Raw genomic sequence first — 17,063 nt, 5'->3', positions numbered from 1 at the left:
GCCTAATTTGAATCATTTAAATGGATTCTATCTCCTTTAGAAGTTTCCACGAGCTTTAGCGATAGGTGGTACTTTTCTGACCTGATGGAGGAAGATCATTTTTATTCTTATGGAGAAGCCATAAAATGGTTAGCTAATTGCAAAAACATTTTCTGGTATGTAATCAGGGCTACCAGCAAAACGAGGAGCACTTGCTTTTCCAAGGAACTGTAATGAGTTCTATCTTCTTTCCCCACTTGACCTTGACCTACTTCCTATGTTAAGTCAGATTTGCTAGTGTATACTGTCTACATCACAGACATATTACAAGTGCTTAACAAGAAATGCAAAACTAGATATATTTAAAAGAGGTTTCCTATATGGACTCCCTATATCTGGGTTATTCATAATAATCTTAACTCAAGAGAAAAAAGGTTAAATATGGCAAGTTGGCCTCTCTGACCATAAAGCAACTGTTACCTTCTTCTCCGTTTGTGGAGTTTTCAGGGAGAAATATCCTAGTAGGTCCACAAACTGGGCAGCCTTACGACCATAGGCTGGGAGTTCTGGCCAGATGGACCACATCAGATCTAGCAGGAGCTCCTGTTGAGATTTGCTGGAATTTCTGTGGATATATGACAGCTCATGTTACCAAGCAGTAGAAAACCCTGAGGCACCTGTGTTTATCACTGAGGTTCTGGTATTGTTTTTGTAAACGTATCTATTTCCCCACAATTATGGGTTAAGTTTGAACGGTTTTGTTTCTCTTTTGACAATCAATCCTACCAGATGCAGCACAGTCATTTGCTGCCTCTACCCATCACCCAACGTACCCCAGAGCAGAAGCTGAGCTTTTTCAGCCTAAAGGGTCAAGCTTGGTCATGTTACAAACCCCGAAACATAGCCTTCTGAGTAGAAAACAGATCCTCTCCTGCCTACGACATCAGTTTAATGGCTAAAAAGCAGACAACGATAAAGAAATCTCTAAAGCACAAGAGGATTTAGGCTGGCGTAACTACTGACTCTCTGACCGTATGTAACCGAAAACCAAAATAGAACTGCATTACGCACCCTGGCCTCAGACCCTTGCAGATCTGCCAAACCAAGCCCTGGCCCTACCTGTAGATGTGCAGCGTCAGACAGTGGGCCTGCCAGCGCACCGAGGAAGAATTGGACTCTAACAGGAAACAACGCAGGAACTGGATCAGGGTTTCCTTATCGGCAAATTTGTTCAGCTGGTTAACCAGAGCTGTGCACAGCTGGTCCTCCTGGCTGCCAGAGGTCTCACCTGCAATATTAGGACAGGACTAAGGGCTGAAGAGTAGGAAGAAGTCCTCTAGGGTCCTAAGGCCTGGGCTACCAAATGGGGAGGGAGGGAATTCTGTCCATTTCTAAAAGTTTCTATTGAATGCTGATATTCTGCAAAACAACTTTTAGTTGTTTACTGGGGAACAAATAGGTCAGGGCCAAATGAGACATATGTGTAGTGTTGGTGATGCAGTGGTGAGCACAACTGCCTTCCAGACGAGACATAAAATGATGACACTAAAAACCACAGGATAAAGTGCTATGTAAGCTGGCACTGAACAAATAGTGACGCTGAAGGAGGAACTTCTTTTAAGAGCTTGCAATAGGCCTGCACAGAGATGTTTGATCATTAAATGGGGGAATGTGAACCACCACCATGGCTCTCAACCCTGATCACTGATCTCAGGTCTCCAAGGACCATGGAAAGCAGTGCAGCTGATGGTGAGGGTCAGCTAAGAGAGCTAACATTTACTGAGCATTTACCAATGTACTCAGTGTCATTTCACTTAACTCTGATGGGAGCTCCACAGAGAAGGTGTTATTATTTCACAGAATAAGAAATTTGGCCTACTAAAAATGGTCAGTGCACTTTGACTTTTCTTATTACTGTCACTTGGTATGAGAAGTCATGCTCTTTAAGGTGTCACTTCAGTATAATTGAAAATGAGACTGAAAGTAGACATTAGAGAACATTTGGGCTTTAGGTCCCCTGTAAATCAAGATTAAAAGAGCTTTTACAACAGGACAAACCATGTGCTCCAAGAGAGATTTACATACATCATTGTGGTCACAATGACAAGAGGGTGACCCTTACCATCCTTCTCCTTTTCTTTTTCTTCTTTCTTGCTCTTTTTAGTGGAAGACTTGGACTGTGTTGTGGCTTGTCCAGAACTGGCAGTCACAGGGGCTGAGGAGGAAGAAGCACTGGAGGATCCTGAAGAGGCTGCCAGTGCAGCGAGCACTTTGCTGCCACACAGAGCACAGGAGAGCAGTTGCAGCAGCACTGGGGACACGCCCTCATCCACGAGGAAACTGACTTGGAGGAGGAAGTACAGGACGGCTGCAAGCAGAGGAGACAGAGGCTCAGCTCTGAGATGACCCCAACCAGACTCATGAGAACCAAAACAACGTCTCCCTACAGCTGAGACTGCCCTGTTCTCACCAGCTTTCTTTGCCATGTTCTCCCTGCTGGACATTGTGAAGAAGTTATACTTTCTGTGGAAATCTCCGAAAAGTATTATAACTACTCACCGACCACAGCCCCCTGCTCCTTTGAATAAGGGGTTCTCTAGACTCCATCTACTCCTCTTTGACTTTACTGCCACTACCTGACCTGGAGGTCAGAGACTCCTACTTTGTGCTTCCACAGCTTCCCAAACTTTGACTACCAGCCCTCACCACTCTTTTAGATTTTTACTTGTCTTCTTTGCTAGACAGAGTTCTGTCTAGTCTATCTTGTTCATAGCTATATCTCCAGCATCCAGTTCAGTGCTTGGCATATAGTAGGCCTTAATAGTTCCTGAATGAATGAATAACAGCAATCAAAAGGAGCAGCATTGCTTACAGTCGTCTTTGATGCAGAATTTCTGCCAGTTGATGGTTCGCTGGGCGGCAATCTCTGCACAGGCTTTCAGGTGCTCCATCTGAAACAGGAACCAACCACAGGAAAGGAGTAACTCCACCACACTGCCCAGACAAGCACCACACCTGCTGCCTGGAGCCATCTCCCTGACTTTGGACTACAGCTGAACATGATCTTCTGAGCAAGGCAGATGCTTGCTGGGATGTCTGGTCAACCTGGGACCATGACCCACACGCTGCTGCAACCGCTGCAGCTCTTACCGAACCTGCCTTTGTTCTACCCCATCCCCACGCAAGGCGCTGTTTTCAGGAACCTTCAGACTACTCAATAAGGCAACAGCAAAAGGTAGACCATGACCTAAGAAACTACAATCCAGTTTACTTTTCTTGATATATAACGATAGCAAGAACACAAGCCAGCTAGATTAAAGACGTTCTTTCTAGGTTGTTCACAACAAAATACTCAGTTTACTCCTCTAAGTCCAAACAGTTTCTCTTTAGGCAGTAATACACTTTTCTACGCGAACCTTCATCATTTCTTTAGTATTCAAGGGTAAAAACCGGAGGTGAACAAAGAAATCAGTCCTGACTAGGATGTAAGCAAATGGCACTGGTAAGAAACTCAGGCCACTCACCTCACAGTGGAGGAACTGCTGCCAGGTGGGACGAGAGTGCTGAGGGGGACATCCCAGATCCTGAAGCCAACTACACATGGTACAGCACCCAGACAGGGGTTATGGATTTACCCTCATCTCAGCCCTAACCATGCCACTGTCAACACAGTTAAACGTCCTGCGTTATTACCTCCAGCCCTATTACCTACTTGGCTAAGCCTTATCACATGCCCCCTCCCTGCCCTACCAGGTCCCAGCCCTCATACCAGGCTGATGAGTGTGTCATATTGCAAGGCGGAGCCTGAGCTGGCTGTAACCACACTTGCCCGGAGGAATATCCCCTGCTCTTCTAGCAGCTTCTTGATCCCACGCACGTGAGAGTCCAGGGTGTGCAAATCCCGGAGCTGGCGGTACTTCTCTTTGGATCCACAGATGAAGAGCAGAAGTTTGCGGACTTGACGGCGCACAAATGGAGTCTGCTGGATCATTAGGTACTTGAGGAGAAAAACACCACAGAGAGTAAATGACTCTGGGACTGTATCTATATCAACTGTGGCTCTCACACCCTAGGTTTTAATAAACTGTTATTAAAAGCTGGGGACAGGCCGGGCACGGTGGCTCACATCTGTAATCCCAGTATTTTGGAATGCCAAGATGGGCTGATCACTTGAGGTCAGGAACTTGAGACCAGCCTGGCCAACATGGTGAAACCCCATCTCTACTAACAACACAAAAATTAGCTGGCTGTAGTAGCACTGCCTATAATCCCAGCTACTAGGGAGGCTGAGGCAGGAGAATTGCTTGAACCCGGGGGGCGGAGGTTGCAGTGAGCCGAGATCGTGCCACTGCACTCCAACCTGGGCCAACAGAGCGAGACTCGGTCTTAAAAACAAAAACAAAAACAAAAACAAAGGCTGGGGAGAAACACAAACCAAGCTATTTCCTCTTGACCAAACCAGCCTCTCTTAAACTTAAGTATCCTTTAAAGAGACCAGGAGAAAGAAAGGGAGACAAAGAAATCAAAGAGGAAAATACCAATATTCATGCATCTCTTCCTTGTGCCCTTAGGAATCTACCGGGAAGCTGGCCTCCACTTCAGCCCACCCAAAGGGAAACTATCAAGAAAAAAAACATTCCAAATCTCTTTTTCAGGTAAAAGAGCTAAAGAAAAGATTGGGTTGGTACAACTATGTAACTCAAAATCCTCATCTGAGGTTTGCTAACAGATTATTCTTCCCAGAGTTAATCTATCTCAGGGTTGCTGTGCTGGTTACTAAGGTTATTAAGCTATTGTCTCTCAGTTCCCAACACACCCCTACTGACGCTGCCCAGTGATGCTGAGGCCAGAATTATGCCAATGCACTACTTCTTTGCCAGCTGGCTCCCTCTTAGGTTCTGCCAACAGGGAGGGACACTGGCAGCAGGAGGAAGAAGGGGCTTGCTTCTTCCCATCTGCCTGCAGTCCTAGCAACAGCCCTGCACCCTGGCAGCCACAGTGAGTTCTAATCATCAGCTTCTCTCACTGCTCCCAGCATCAACCACATCACATCCCCGCAGGGCACACACTTCCTGATAACTGCTTCAGGCAGTTACTATCCCTGTGTTACCTCATGTTTCCTTTTTGTCTTTTTTGTTGTCCAACAGCATTTACCCAATTTCCCATATTGAAATCTCTCTGTTAAGGTAACTAGTATACTTTGTTTTTCTGACAGAACCTAAATTATTAAACTTGCCCACTATCAGCACGTGTGGGGGAGTTCAACATACAGAATCAGAAGGTAAAGTATGGCTTGTTTGATACACATCTCCCATAGTTCTACCACACAGTATGTTCCAGAAAGGCAAGACCAAGACCTACAAAGGTGAAAGGGACTCTGCAAGGGGAAATACCAACTAAGGATGAGGAAGAAAGGGGCCCACAGAGGTGAATGCAGATGTGTCCTCAGCCCAACAATCATGCAGCTTGGGACTTTCACTTACCTCGGAGAGAAAGTAAAACCACGAATGGTCAAAGACAGGAGGTGGGATTCGAGAATTGGTGTCAGCAATCTTTTTGATTTGGTATGGAAGCCTCAGTACCATTTCGGTTAGAAGCTGAGTATAGGCCTCAAACACATCAGCAGCATGACCCTGGGAGAAGAAAATTTGCATGAGAACCTGTGACTATCGATTTTCCATGACCACAATTAGGAAAAAGCCTGGCTCATTAGACATATTACATGTTGGAGGTGTTAAAGGGTGCCTTTCAGAGCTGGAATGAAGACTGACCGACAGTTTATTCTATAAACTCAGAAGGCCCAGGCTTCTGGGGGCAATTTAATTACATGCAAAGGTTACAGTGGAGGCAGACCTCACTTCCTAAAAGTCCTAATATTTCACTCTATGGTTTTTGACATTGGGTCGATTATACTCTGCTTACATAAAGATGAGTGCTAGAAAGGCCAAAAAAATTGGGGAAAAAAAAAAAAAGGTAGTAAGGATCTCTGACTTCTATGAGATGTATTCTACTCCCTAGAACCAAAATTTCCCATGATAACAAGAAATTGTTAAATAAACCAAGTTGGGCAAGATCACTAAACTCAGCCAAGATTCCTGGCTTCATGTAACACAAAAAGGCAGGGGTAAATGAGAGATGTGAGGACAGTGGAAACAACAGCTATCCTGCAAGCTGTGTGGTCCCATAAAAAGAATATGTAAGAGTTTGAGGGCACAATGTGTCTCACATATTCAACTCCCAGTTATTCATCGGTTCTGTATCAAGCACTGGAGTTGTAAATAGGAATAAAATATGGTTTCTGCTGAGAGTGTAGAGGGGAAGACAGGTGAAGGAGCACACAGGGTGCTCCGGGAACCCAGGACAAGGCTCTCTTGAGCAGACTTGATGGCAGGGAATATATGTTAGGGAAGTTTTCCGAAAGATCCAAAGCTTGTGCTGGGTCTTGAAGATGGGCTAGGAATTCGCTAGACATGAGAAGAAAGGGGAGCAGAGGGAGAGGAAAGAATTCCAGAAGGGACAGCATGAACAAAGGCAACATGCCACATCTTGGGAGATGTGCAGGCTGGCAGGGCTGCGTGTAGGGTGTTATAGATGACAAAACTAGAGTCAAGCAGGTGGCTGGGTCCTCCAGAACTTTTTGGCCTATAAGTTATGGAAAACCACCAAAGAGTCATGAAAAAAGAGCAAGACACGATCAGATCCACACTCTATGCCTATCGTATTCCTACCCTACTCAAAGCTATTCTGAGTGGGCAGTGAGGAAGAGAGTGGTGATATCAGTTAATACGGACTGGGCATTGATACATGCTAGGCACTGTGCTAAGTCCTTTACAAACGGCACCTCATTCAATGCTCACAACAGCCCTGTAAAGTAGATACCATCTGTATGCTCATTTTCCACCTGTAGAAGCTGAAGGTTAGGGAGGTTAGACAGAACTTCTCCATGCTTCAAGACTGGTAAGTAAGAACACAAGATGGGACTTATCCCAGATCGATCTGATCAGAAGGCCCATCTTCCTAATAAGTATGTTAAAGGGCTTCTCAGTGGTGACAGCACAGGGAATATCTGACACGCACGTCATGACCCACAACTGATGACATTAGCTTGTACCTTCTCATCTTTTTCTAAACTTAATGTGAAATGAGATAACCGTGATTTCATTCAATTCCTCCAATTTACAAAGAGGCAGGAACGAGAATCCCACAGAAGGTTGGGAGAAGTGGTCATTTATTCAATCACGCTGAGATTAACCCCCACCAAGGAATGCTGGCTCCTTCCTATGGCTCTTCACCCTCAGCCCCTTGAGCTCTCTTCACCACGAGGAAAGAGAAGAGTGCTCTGAACAAAGGACGAGTGTTTCTTTGATGGGGAAAGATCTCACCTTCACATACTGGCGGAGAAAGAATGGGCTCATGTCAGGTGGGGAGGAGGTAGTATGTGGTTTCAGCAACTGGCTGGTAGCCACAGGCTCCTCATCATTCTGTTGGCTCTTCCAATATTCCAGCAGTGATTTGAGCACGTGCAGGCAGTAGTCCACAGCCCCAGAGCTCAGTAGAGCTGCTGCTGTGGCACTGGAGATGAGGGAAGATGACTGGGAGACAGAGAAAACACAGAGATGGGAAGAATGGCTTGTAAAAACAAGGTGAAATGCAGGTGGGTGTTGGGGATGGGAAACACACTCACAACAGTCTTAGCTTTTATGGCAGTGAGTGAATCAGGCTCTTGCACTGAAACTTCCCCAAGGAAGTTTGTGAGGTTTTTCGGAACTTTTTTGAACAACCACATGGTAAGACAAAGAAACACACCTGTTCTCAACTCCAACCTTGCTACACACACATGTGCCAGAGGCCAGGGAGGCAAGGATTAAATAACCTTTCCCCCTGGAGGGGACGGGTTTTCTCTTTTATCTTGAGCAACTAGAAAAGAAGCCCAATTCAAGAAGGAGAGAGAAAACTTTCCATTATAGGCACTTCTGAACAACCCCACCCCACCCCCTGTAGAGTCTTCCATAGAACCAGCTTCCAAAGGAGTTGGGGGTGAGTGATCACATGCATAAAAAAGTAGGAGAAAAGCTACTGTAAATAAGACCATTAGAAGAGCCTTGCAAATCCCAGCAAACCCCACAGCTCCCTAAGCTCATTAAGATTGGATGCAGTGCAGCCTCAATTTCTACCTTCTCTGCTTTGTGCTAATCTCCTTTCACCATACACACATCGCTTTCTCTCTGCTTTATTACCATACCTTATAGCAACATACACTAGGGGAATCCTCTTAGCCACTCTGTGCCTTGCAGAAGAGAGCCCTGCTTTTCAATAATGGAACTTCCAAACCCTTTAACCCCTCCATTGGAGGGATTGTTAGCAAAGACCAGAATTTGGAAGGGATTCGGAAAAAGGTGGAGGTTCTGCTCTTGAAAAGGTGACAGCTTAGAATCTTGTTCCCCTCAGGGAACAATGCCTTTATTCTTACAGAGGACTACCACCCCTGCGCTGGCCCTAGCACTACCCAGACAATCCTCTTACCTTTCCCCAAACCCATAAACCCAAAGCAAAAATACCTCACATATGGAAGACTTGGATCCAGATTTGGTGCGGGACATGAAGACACTCAGGAGTCTCATTACTACCAGATGGACTTCATTCAGGGCGCTGCGCTCATTCTTCTTGGAGACATCCTGCAGGCCAAAGCGTAAGTCCAGAAACCTCTACTTACTCGATGCTTGAGGCATTCTCTGAACAAGATCCCTTCAAGTCAAGCCCATCAGCCCTAAAATGTTCCTCAGATTGAATCAGACACAAAACAACCCCCAGTATATCCATGGACTATACTTGGGGTACCTACAGCCCAATACACTTAGGAGGCCATATTAAGATACAAACAACTAATTTAATGTTCTCACCTCACTGGGCACAAAAGGGCCATGAGGGTAAGAACTTCATCTTTGCCCTCAACTATGCTCAGGGTCCAAAACTATGCTCGAGCCAAAGCAGGCCCTGAATACGCTTTTGTTGACTCAACAGAACTGGAGCCCTCAGTGGATGGTTACCCCTTGAAACAAGGTGAAGTTCCTCTATGAAACGAATGGGAACCTGAGGAAGGATCTCAGCCAATCCTGTTTCTCACACAGACTGCCTCTCAGATTTTACCTTTTTATCCATACCCAACTCAGCAATAAGCTGGGAGAGCAGGTTGTCTAGGGCCCCCTTGTCTTTCTCATCTTCTCCATCCAGATCTGTAGTGAGCATTAGAATGACCTAGAAGTCAAAGAGAGAAAACACAAAACCCAATTTCCTAAAGAAGAATGACTCGAAATATGGGGTGTTTCAGAAGAAACCCCAATCTTCCTGACATCCCTATCAATCATAACTGTAATCCATTATAGCGTTCTAAATTCCAGGTATCCAAAGCTTCAGTGTTCAGAGTCAGAAAAGTCAAATTCTGATATATGCCACACTTGACATTACAAAAAAATGTTTTGTAAAAAGTTTGTAAAATTAATGGACTAACCTATATTATATCCAAGCAAAGTAGTTTGAGAAAGGGTGGTACGCCGAACTGAGAATTAAAGAACAGTTTTGCCTCTGAGGAAGACAGTTAGTGAGTGGAAGAACAGCTATTGGCCCACACTCTAATATCAACATAGAGACTAGAGACTCAGAATCTCAGAAGTGGGCTTTTGCACTGGCTCTGTCAATAACTACCTGGATGAACTTGTGCATTTAAAAAATTCTCTGACCCTTAGCTTTCTCATTTATAAAATGAAGAGCTATAATTTGTAGTTCAAAAATTAGATTTCATTATTCTGTGGCCTAATACCAAACAAAGGCTTCCAGGTCCTCTGGAAGAGAGATGTGGGCATGCTTAAGGACGGTCCAATCATGACCTGAGAGAGACCCAGGTGAGCTAAGAGATACCTGCATGTATGGGATGGCCCGGACACCGCCAACGTTTCGTAATTGAGGCAGGGTCTGCAGTAATCTCTCCAACAGCATTAGACGGACCATGTGCAGCCTAAAAGGGCGGGGAAAAGATAGAAAACATGAGCTGTACTCCAATAGGACCCAGCTGAATACAGTTCCCTCCCCACCCCCACCCTGCTACCAAGGTCAACAAGAAGCCTAATGCTTAGGAACAATCTCCAGCATTTAAAAAAAAGTTAAGAACTGCCTAATCGGTATGCCAGTCAGCAACACAGGAGAGATCCCACTCTGTTAAAAGAAAGTGAAACTATTCTAAAATACAACTGATGGCACTGAATTAAATCCTCCTACAGGGAAGTTCAAAGTATTTCCCAAGCCTCCAGGCCCTAGTAGTTCTCAGTTTCAAAACCAAACCTCCAACTGCAAGATTTATGGCTTTTTTCTAATATGTGGCCCTATTCTGCCTCTAGACATTATTTTCTAGAATTCTGCTATATACAAATTCTGTATCACCGAGCTGCACAAATTCTGTATCACCCAGCCCTTTCTCATGTTTCCCAACTTCTTATAAAGTCTAGTCACTGCTCTACTCTCTCACACCTTGTCCACCATCTTCCTAATATACTGTTCTGTTTCAATATCACACTGTCCTACTGGACCCATGAGTTTTCCCGTGTAATCAACTGGCCATTACCTAGCCTTCATCTGCAGATATACAGCTGACCTTCTGTACTAAGTATGTGCCCCTGGATCTCTAGCTAATATGCTGATTCAAGAGGATGATGAAAATTAATTAAGGTCCTACTGACAATTTGGTTGCTGGTGTCACCTAATACACAATCTCATACAGATTAAGAATCTAGTTGCTGAACAAATCAATGGATTCACTTTCATAATTAGTAAATGGTCCTCGTCTCATTTTTATCTTAGAGATTATTTGTAAGAAACCACACACCTATTTTTTTTTTTTTTTTTTTTTTTTGAGACGGAGTCTTGCTCTGTCGCCCAGGCTGGAGTGCAGTGGCGCGATCTCGGCTCACTGCAACCTCCGCCTCCCGGGTTCACGCCATTCTCCTGCCTCAGCCTCTCCGAGTAGCTGGGACTACAGGCGCCCGCCACCACGCCCGGCTAATTTTTTGTATTTTTGGTAGAGACGGGGTTTCACCGTGGTCTCGATCTCCTGACCTCGTGATCCGCCCGCCTCGGCCTCCCAAAGTGCTGGGATTACAAGCGTGAGCCACCGCGCCCGGCCACACCTATTTTTTTTATGTGTGATATGCATGTGTTACATATCTTAGCAGGTATCCAGAATATTGTCTTTTTCTTTTCTTAAAAACAAAATGTTTTTAAATACAAAAAAGGACCAAAAAAAATTGTTTTAAAGAAAATAGCTGGACATGGTGGTGTGCCTATAGTCCCAGCAATTCAGGAGACAAAGAAGGGAGGACTGGTTGAGCCCAGGAATTCAAAGATGCAGTGAGCTATGATCACACCACTGCACTCTAGCCTGGGCAACAGAGCTGAAGTGAGCTACTGTCCCCAGCCCAGAATATTTTCAAAATAATACAAGTCTGGATGAAAGTACAGGGTCTAGGGTTGGGTGTGGTAGCTCATGTCTTTCAACACTTGGAGGCTGAGGCAGGAGTTCAAGACCAGCCAGGGAAACACAGCAAGACCTCATCTCTACAAAAAATTTAAAAATTAGCCAGACGTGGTGCCATGTGCCTATAGTCCTGCCTCGGGAAGATCACTTGATCCCAGGAGTTCAAGGTTACAGTGAGCGATGATCATGCCACTGCACTCCAGCCTGAACAACACAGCAAGTCCCTGTCTCTAAAAAAAGAACAAATGAAAGAAAGTACGGGGTCTTACGTGAATTATAAATTATTGTCATTCTAAAAAGAACTCAAAAGAATGAGCTAACTGTTCTTCAGAATACCACGCATGTGTCTGTTAATAATTAGCCAAGCTAGGTGGGGACTACAAATGATTAAGAATTGCTCAAAGATGAACAAGGTACAAGTGAGGAAAGGTGAGATGACAGCAGCAGTTCAATAGTTTGAACATAAAACATAAGACAGATTTGTTTTGAGATGGATTAATATCTTCAGATTTGGAGAACATACAAGTGAATACACACACATGAAGAAAAAAGTCAACAAAATGAGCAGAGTCTAGACCTGGACCAAGATCACAGCAGAGTGTTTTCAAACATCATTCATTCATTCATTTTGTTATTTTTTTTTTAGCCTGGGACACTCTGTTGCCCAGGCTGGAGTGCAGTGGCACAATCACAGCTCAGTGCAGTCTTGACTTCCTGGGCTCAAGAGATCCTCCCACCTCAGCCTCCTGGGTAGCTGGTACCACTGACACATGCCATCATGCCCGGCTAATTTTTTTATTTTTTGTAGAGACAAGGTCTCCCTATGTTGCCCAGGCTGATCTCAAACTCCTAGGCTCAAGATATCCTCCCACTTCAGCCTCCCAAAGTGCTGGGATTACAGGTTTAAGTCATCATACCCAACCTATTTTCAAACTCTAACACAGTACTCTTGAAACTTAAAAAAAAAAAAAAAAAAAGTAAACACAGCACCAAAAACTGCAGTTTCCTTTTCTTTAGTGACTTAAAGTAAAATTCTGTTTTATTTAAAATCATTCATGTTTCAACCAAGCAAAGACTGAAATTAAAACCAAAAAATTTTTAAATAATTCATTAACCAATTATTTAATTAACTTACTCATGAAAAAACATTAATTTAAAACCACTATAGAGAATTCCATTGTCAATATGGCTAGGTTACCTAAATTCACCCTACTCCTAAAAACAAATGAAAATCCTAAGAAGATATAACACCATTTTAGAAGTAGTGATGAGTCTCAAGAGATTTCAAAAAAATCTACAATCCACCAAGCGAGGTGGCTCATGCCTGTAATCCCAGCACTTTGGGAGGCCGAGGTGGGCGGATCATCTGAGGTCAAAAGTTCAAGACCAGCCTGACCAACATGGAGAAACCCCATCTCTACTAAAAATACAAAATTAGCTGGGCGTGGTCGCACACGCCTGTAATCCTAGCTACTTGGGAGGCTGAGGCAAGAGAATCGCTTGAACCCGGGAGGCAGAGGTTGCAGTGAGCCAAGATCATGCCAATGCACTCTAGCCTGGGCAACAAGAGTGAAACTACATCTCAAAAAACAAACAAACAAAAAAATCTACAATTACCCAGTATGTTCCCAACCATGGTAAAATTAAAATATAAACCAATAACAAAAAGATAACTACAAAATTCCCAAATGTTTAGAAATTTAGTAACATACTTTTAAATATCCCATGGGCCAAAGACTAAATTACAACAGAATTTAGAAAATAATTTGAATTGAACAGCAATGAAAATACAACATTATCAAAACACAACATTACCAAAATATGTGAGCTGCAGCCAAAGCAAGACTAAGATGGAATTTTAGAGAAGAATATATTGCTTCAAATATGGTTTTTTGTTTGTTTTTTTGAGACAGAGTCTCACTGTCACCCAGGCTGGAGTGCAGTGGTGTGATCTCGGCTCATAGCAACCTCCACCTCCCACATTCAAGTGATTCTCCTATCCCAGCCTCCCAAATAGCTGGCATTACAGGTGCACACCACCACGCAAGGCTAATTTTTATATTTTTAGTAGAGACAGGGTTTTGCTATGCTGGGCAGGCTGGTTTTGAACTCCTGGCCTCAAGTGATCAGCCTGCCTCGGCCTCCCAAAGTGATGGGATTACAGGCGTGAGCCACCGGACCTGGCTGAATATGTATTTTTAAAGTAGGTTTAAAATAGATATGATTAAATGATTTAGGTTTGTATCTCATGAGCCAGAAATAGAACAGGAACAGCAGAATAACGACAACAACAAAAAAGTAAAAAATGTTAAAAAAAAAAAAAAAGTAAGTAAAAAAAAGGAAATAATAAAAAGCAGGAATAAAATAGAAAGCAGACATACAACAGAAAAAAAACCAGAACCAAAAGCCAATTCTTTCAAATAAAATTGATAACCCCTAGAGCAAGACTGACAAGAATAAGTTACCATTGTCAGAAATGAAAAAAGGCAAATCACTACAGATTGTCAAGACATTAAAAAGATGAGAAAAAAACATATGAACAGGCTCATGCCAGTAAAACTGACAACTTTAATAAAATCAACAAATTCCTTGTAAAATACAATATACCAAAATTGAAACCAAAATAAATAAAAATAATTCTCTAGCATTTAAAGAATAAACCTAATTTTAAATCTTCCCTTAAATAAAGTCCAGACTCAGATGACTTCACTGACTGGTGAACTTCTGTAAGAATGTATGGAATAAATAATACTAATCTTATACAAACTCTTCTAGAGCAAGAGAAAAGGGGATCATGCCCTGACTTATTTTATGACGCCAGAATAATGTGAATACCAATCCCTGACAAAGACATCTCAAAGAAAAATTTTAAGCCTAAACTAAAAATTAGCAAATCAGGTCACATGATATAAAGGATAATACATTATGACTAAATAGGCTTAATAATAGAAAAATCAATTAATGTAATCTATAACCTTAAACAAAATAAAGAAGAAATACCATATAAGTGATTCAATACATGAAACACAAGAAACTGGAAATCTTGAAAAAGCCATTTAAGATAAAAATTTCCCAGCAAACTAGGAACAAAATTTCCTTAATCTGATAAATATCCATAAAAAACCCTTGCGCTAACATCATACTTAATGAGAAAGTATTGAACCTTTTCTCCCTGAGTTTGGGAATGAGATAATGTTCATCACATCACTTCTTTCAACACTGTACAAGAGGTCTTAGCCAATGCAATAAGGCAGGAAAAGAAACTTAAAAAGTATAAAGATTGGAATGAAAAAAGTTAAACTTATTTGCAGATGATAAGATCGTGGATGCAGAAAACCCACCAGAATCTATCATTAGAATAAATAAATGAGCCGGGTGCAGTGGCTCACACCTGTAATCCCAACACTGGGAGGCTGAGGCAGGAGGATCACTTGAGGCCAGGAGTTCAAGACCAGCTTGGACAATAGTGAGATGCTGTCTCAACAAAACAAACAAACAAACAAACAACAACAACAAAAAACTAGGCTGGGTACGGTGGCTCACACCTGTTATCCCAGCACTTTGGGAGGCCAAGGTGGGTGGATCACCTGAGGTTGGGAGTTCGAGACCAGCCTGGTCAACATGACAAAACTCTGTCTCTACTAAAAATACAACAATTAGCTGGGTGCCAGGTGTGGTGGCACATGCCTATAATCCCAGCTACTCAGGAGGCTGAGGCTTGAGAATCGCTTGAACCTGGGAACTGGAGAGTGCAGTGAGCTGAGACTGTACCACTGCACTCCAGCCTGGGCAAGAGAGTGAGACTCTGTCTCAAAAAAAAAAAAAAAAATTAAAAACATCTGGGCATGGTAGCATGCGCCTAGCTACTCAGGCAGGAGGATTCCTTGAGCCTAGGCATTTGAGGTTGCAATTAGCTATGACTGTGCCACTGCACACCAGCCTGGGCAACAGAGTGAGACTCTGTCTCAAAAATAAATGAAAATAGCTGGGCATGGTGGCATGCGCCTAGCTACTCAGAAGGCTGAGGAAAGAAGAGTCCTTGAGCCTAGGTATTCAAGGTTGCAGTGAGCTATGATTGTGCACACCAGCCTGGGCAGGTGAGACTGTCTTAAAAGAAAACAAAACAAGAAACAACAAGAATAAGTAAACTAAGAAAGATTATCAGATACGAAGTCAAAATAAAAGTAATAATGAGCTCACTAGCAATTAAAAAGTTACTGGCCAAAGATGTAAGCAGAACTCAGAGACAAAGTTTAGGAAATTTGAAATTTGAAAAGTTAAGGCCAAGATGTTCTGAAGGCAACTTGACCCTCTGGCTGCCAGGACCTCACAGGGCATTTGGAATAGGAATAACAGCAAAGAATCTTCCTCAAGTGGGGAAGGTCTTCATTCTTTTTTTTTCTTTAGACCTCCTCCTGTGGACAGTGGGGAAGGTTTTCACCTCACAGAAGAACCACAGAAGGTTACACCCTCACTTTAAAAGTAAACTGAAATACATGACTTCCCTTCACACTCTTCCCTGCACCCACATCCCCCACCCCACTCTAGCCTAGGAGCCTATAAGAAAAACTACCTAACTGAAATCTTAACACTGAGAAGAGGGGAGGAGAAAACGAATAGCTGCTGAGAATATAGTTCATAGATTTTTTTTCCTTTTAATGCTTTTGTGTCCTATTCAATAAATCTTCGCCAAACCCAAGTTATGAAGACATTTTGTCTTTTAAAAACAATAAAGTGTTACCCTTTGTATTTACATCTATAATCCAATTGATTTTTGCATATAAGATCAGGTCAAGATTCATTTTATTCTATGTGTGTTTCCAGCTGACCCATTATTATTTATTGAAAAAACCCTCCTTTCCCCCATTGTACATAAGTGTCACCTTTGTTATAAATCAGATGACCAGGTATGTGTGAAGCTGTTTCTGAACTCCAGCCCATTCCACTAATCTATTTGTCAATCTTCATACCATTATCACACTGTCTTAATTACCATAGCTTTATAATAAGCTGTAATTCTATAAAGTCCTCTAACTTTATGAATTTTCTTCAATATTGCCTTGGCTAATCGACATAAATGTTAGTATCAACTTGTCAATTTTAACACATAACTCCAGCCAAAATTTATGACTAGGATTACATGGCTGTATATCAATTTGAAGACAATTATCTTCACAATGAGTCTTTCAATCTATAAACATGATGTAGTTCTTCATTTATTTAGGTCTTTAATTTCTCTTAGATTGTACAGTATTCAGAGTAGAAGTCTTATATATCTCTCAAATTTATTCCTATGTATTTGATGTTTTTTAATGCTACTCAAATAGATCAAGAAATATATAAACAATTAAGCACAAGGAACACAAAAGAAAAAGAGATTTTAAGACACATGAAGAAGACAATATGATGGTCTCACATCTATTTAACTGAAATCCCAGAAAGAGAAATAACATAAAATAAGACAAAAAGAATATCTGATAAGATTAATAGATGAGATTTTTCCAAAATAAAAGACACTAGCCCACACATCCAAGAGTCCCAAAGACTACTAAGCAAAATA

The 17,063-nt window shown here is 42.5% G+C and overlaps 1 protein-coding gene across 9 annotated transcripts in view; it reads right to left on the bottom strand.

Annotated features, from left to right (window-relative positions):
• The window catches only part of UBR4 (ubiquitin protein ligase E3 component n-recognin 4), a 146,166-nt gene that overhangs the window by 52,896 nt on the left and 76,207 nt on the right, over positions 1–17,063 (bottom strand). For all 9 annotated transcript variants that reach the window (XM_032759101.2, XM_032759105.2, XM_032759109.2 and 6 more), the window contains 10 exons: positions 9,895–9,991; positions 9,127–9,234; positions 8,538–8,654; positions 7,362–7,571; positions 5,463–5,612; positions 3,749–3,976; positions 2,852–2,930; positions 2,102–2,347; positions 1,099–1,267; positions 460–604 (listed from right to left, as the gene is read on the bottom strand). In XM_032759101.2, the coding sequence (XP_032614992.1) occupies positions 460–604; positions 1,099–1,267; positions 2,102–2,347; positions 2,852–2,930; positions 3,749–3,976; positions 5,463–5,612; positions 7,362–7,571; positions 8,538–8,654; positions 9,127–9,234; positions 9,895–9,991 (1,549 nt within the window). The remainder of the gene's footprint in view (positions 1–459; positions 605–1,098; positions 1,268–2,101; positions 2,348–2,851; positions 2,931–3,748; positions 3,977–5,462; positions 5,613–7,361; positions 7,572–8,537; positions 8,655–9,126; positions 9,235–9,894; positions 9,992–17,063) is intronic.

The sequence above is a fragment of the Hylobates moloch genome, unplaced genomic scaffold (assembly GCF_009828535.3).
Source record: "Hylobates moloch isolate HMO894 unplaced genomic scaffold, HMol_V3 SCAFFOLD_9, whole genome shotgun sequence".
In the NCBI taxonomy this organism is placed as follows: Eukaryota; Metazoa; Chordata; class Mammalia; order Primates; family Hylobatidae; genus Hylobates; species Hylobates moloch.
The sequence above is the reverse complement of the archived record's forward strand: the minus strand, read 5'-3'. Positions and strand labels throughout refer to the sequence as shown.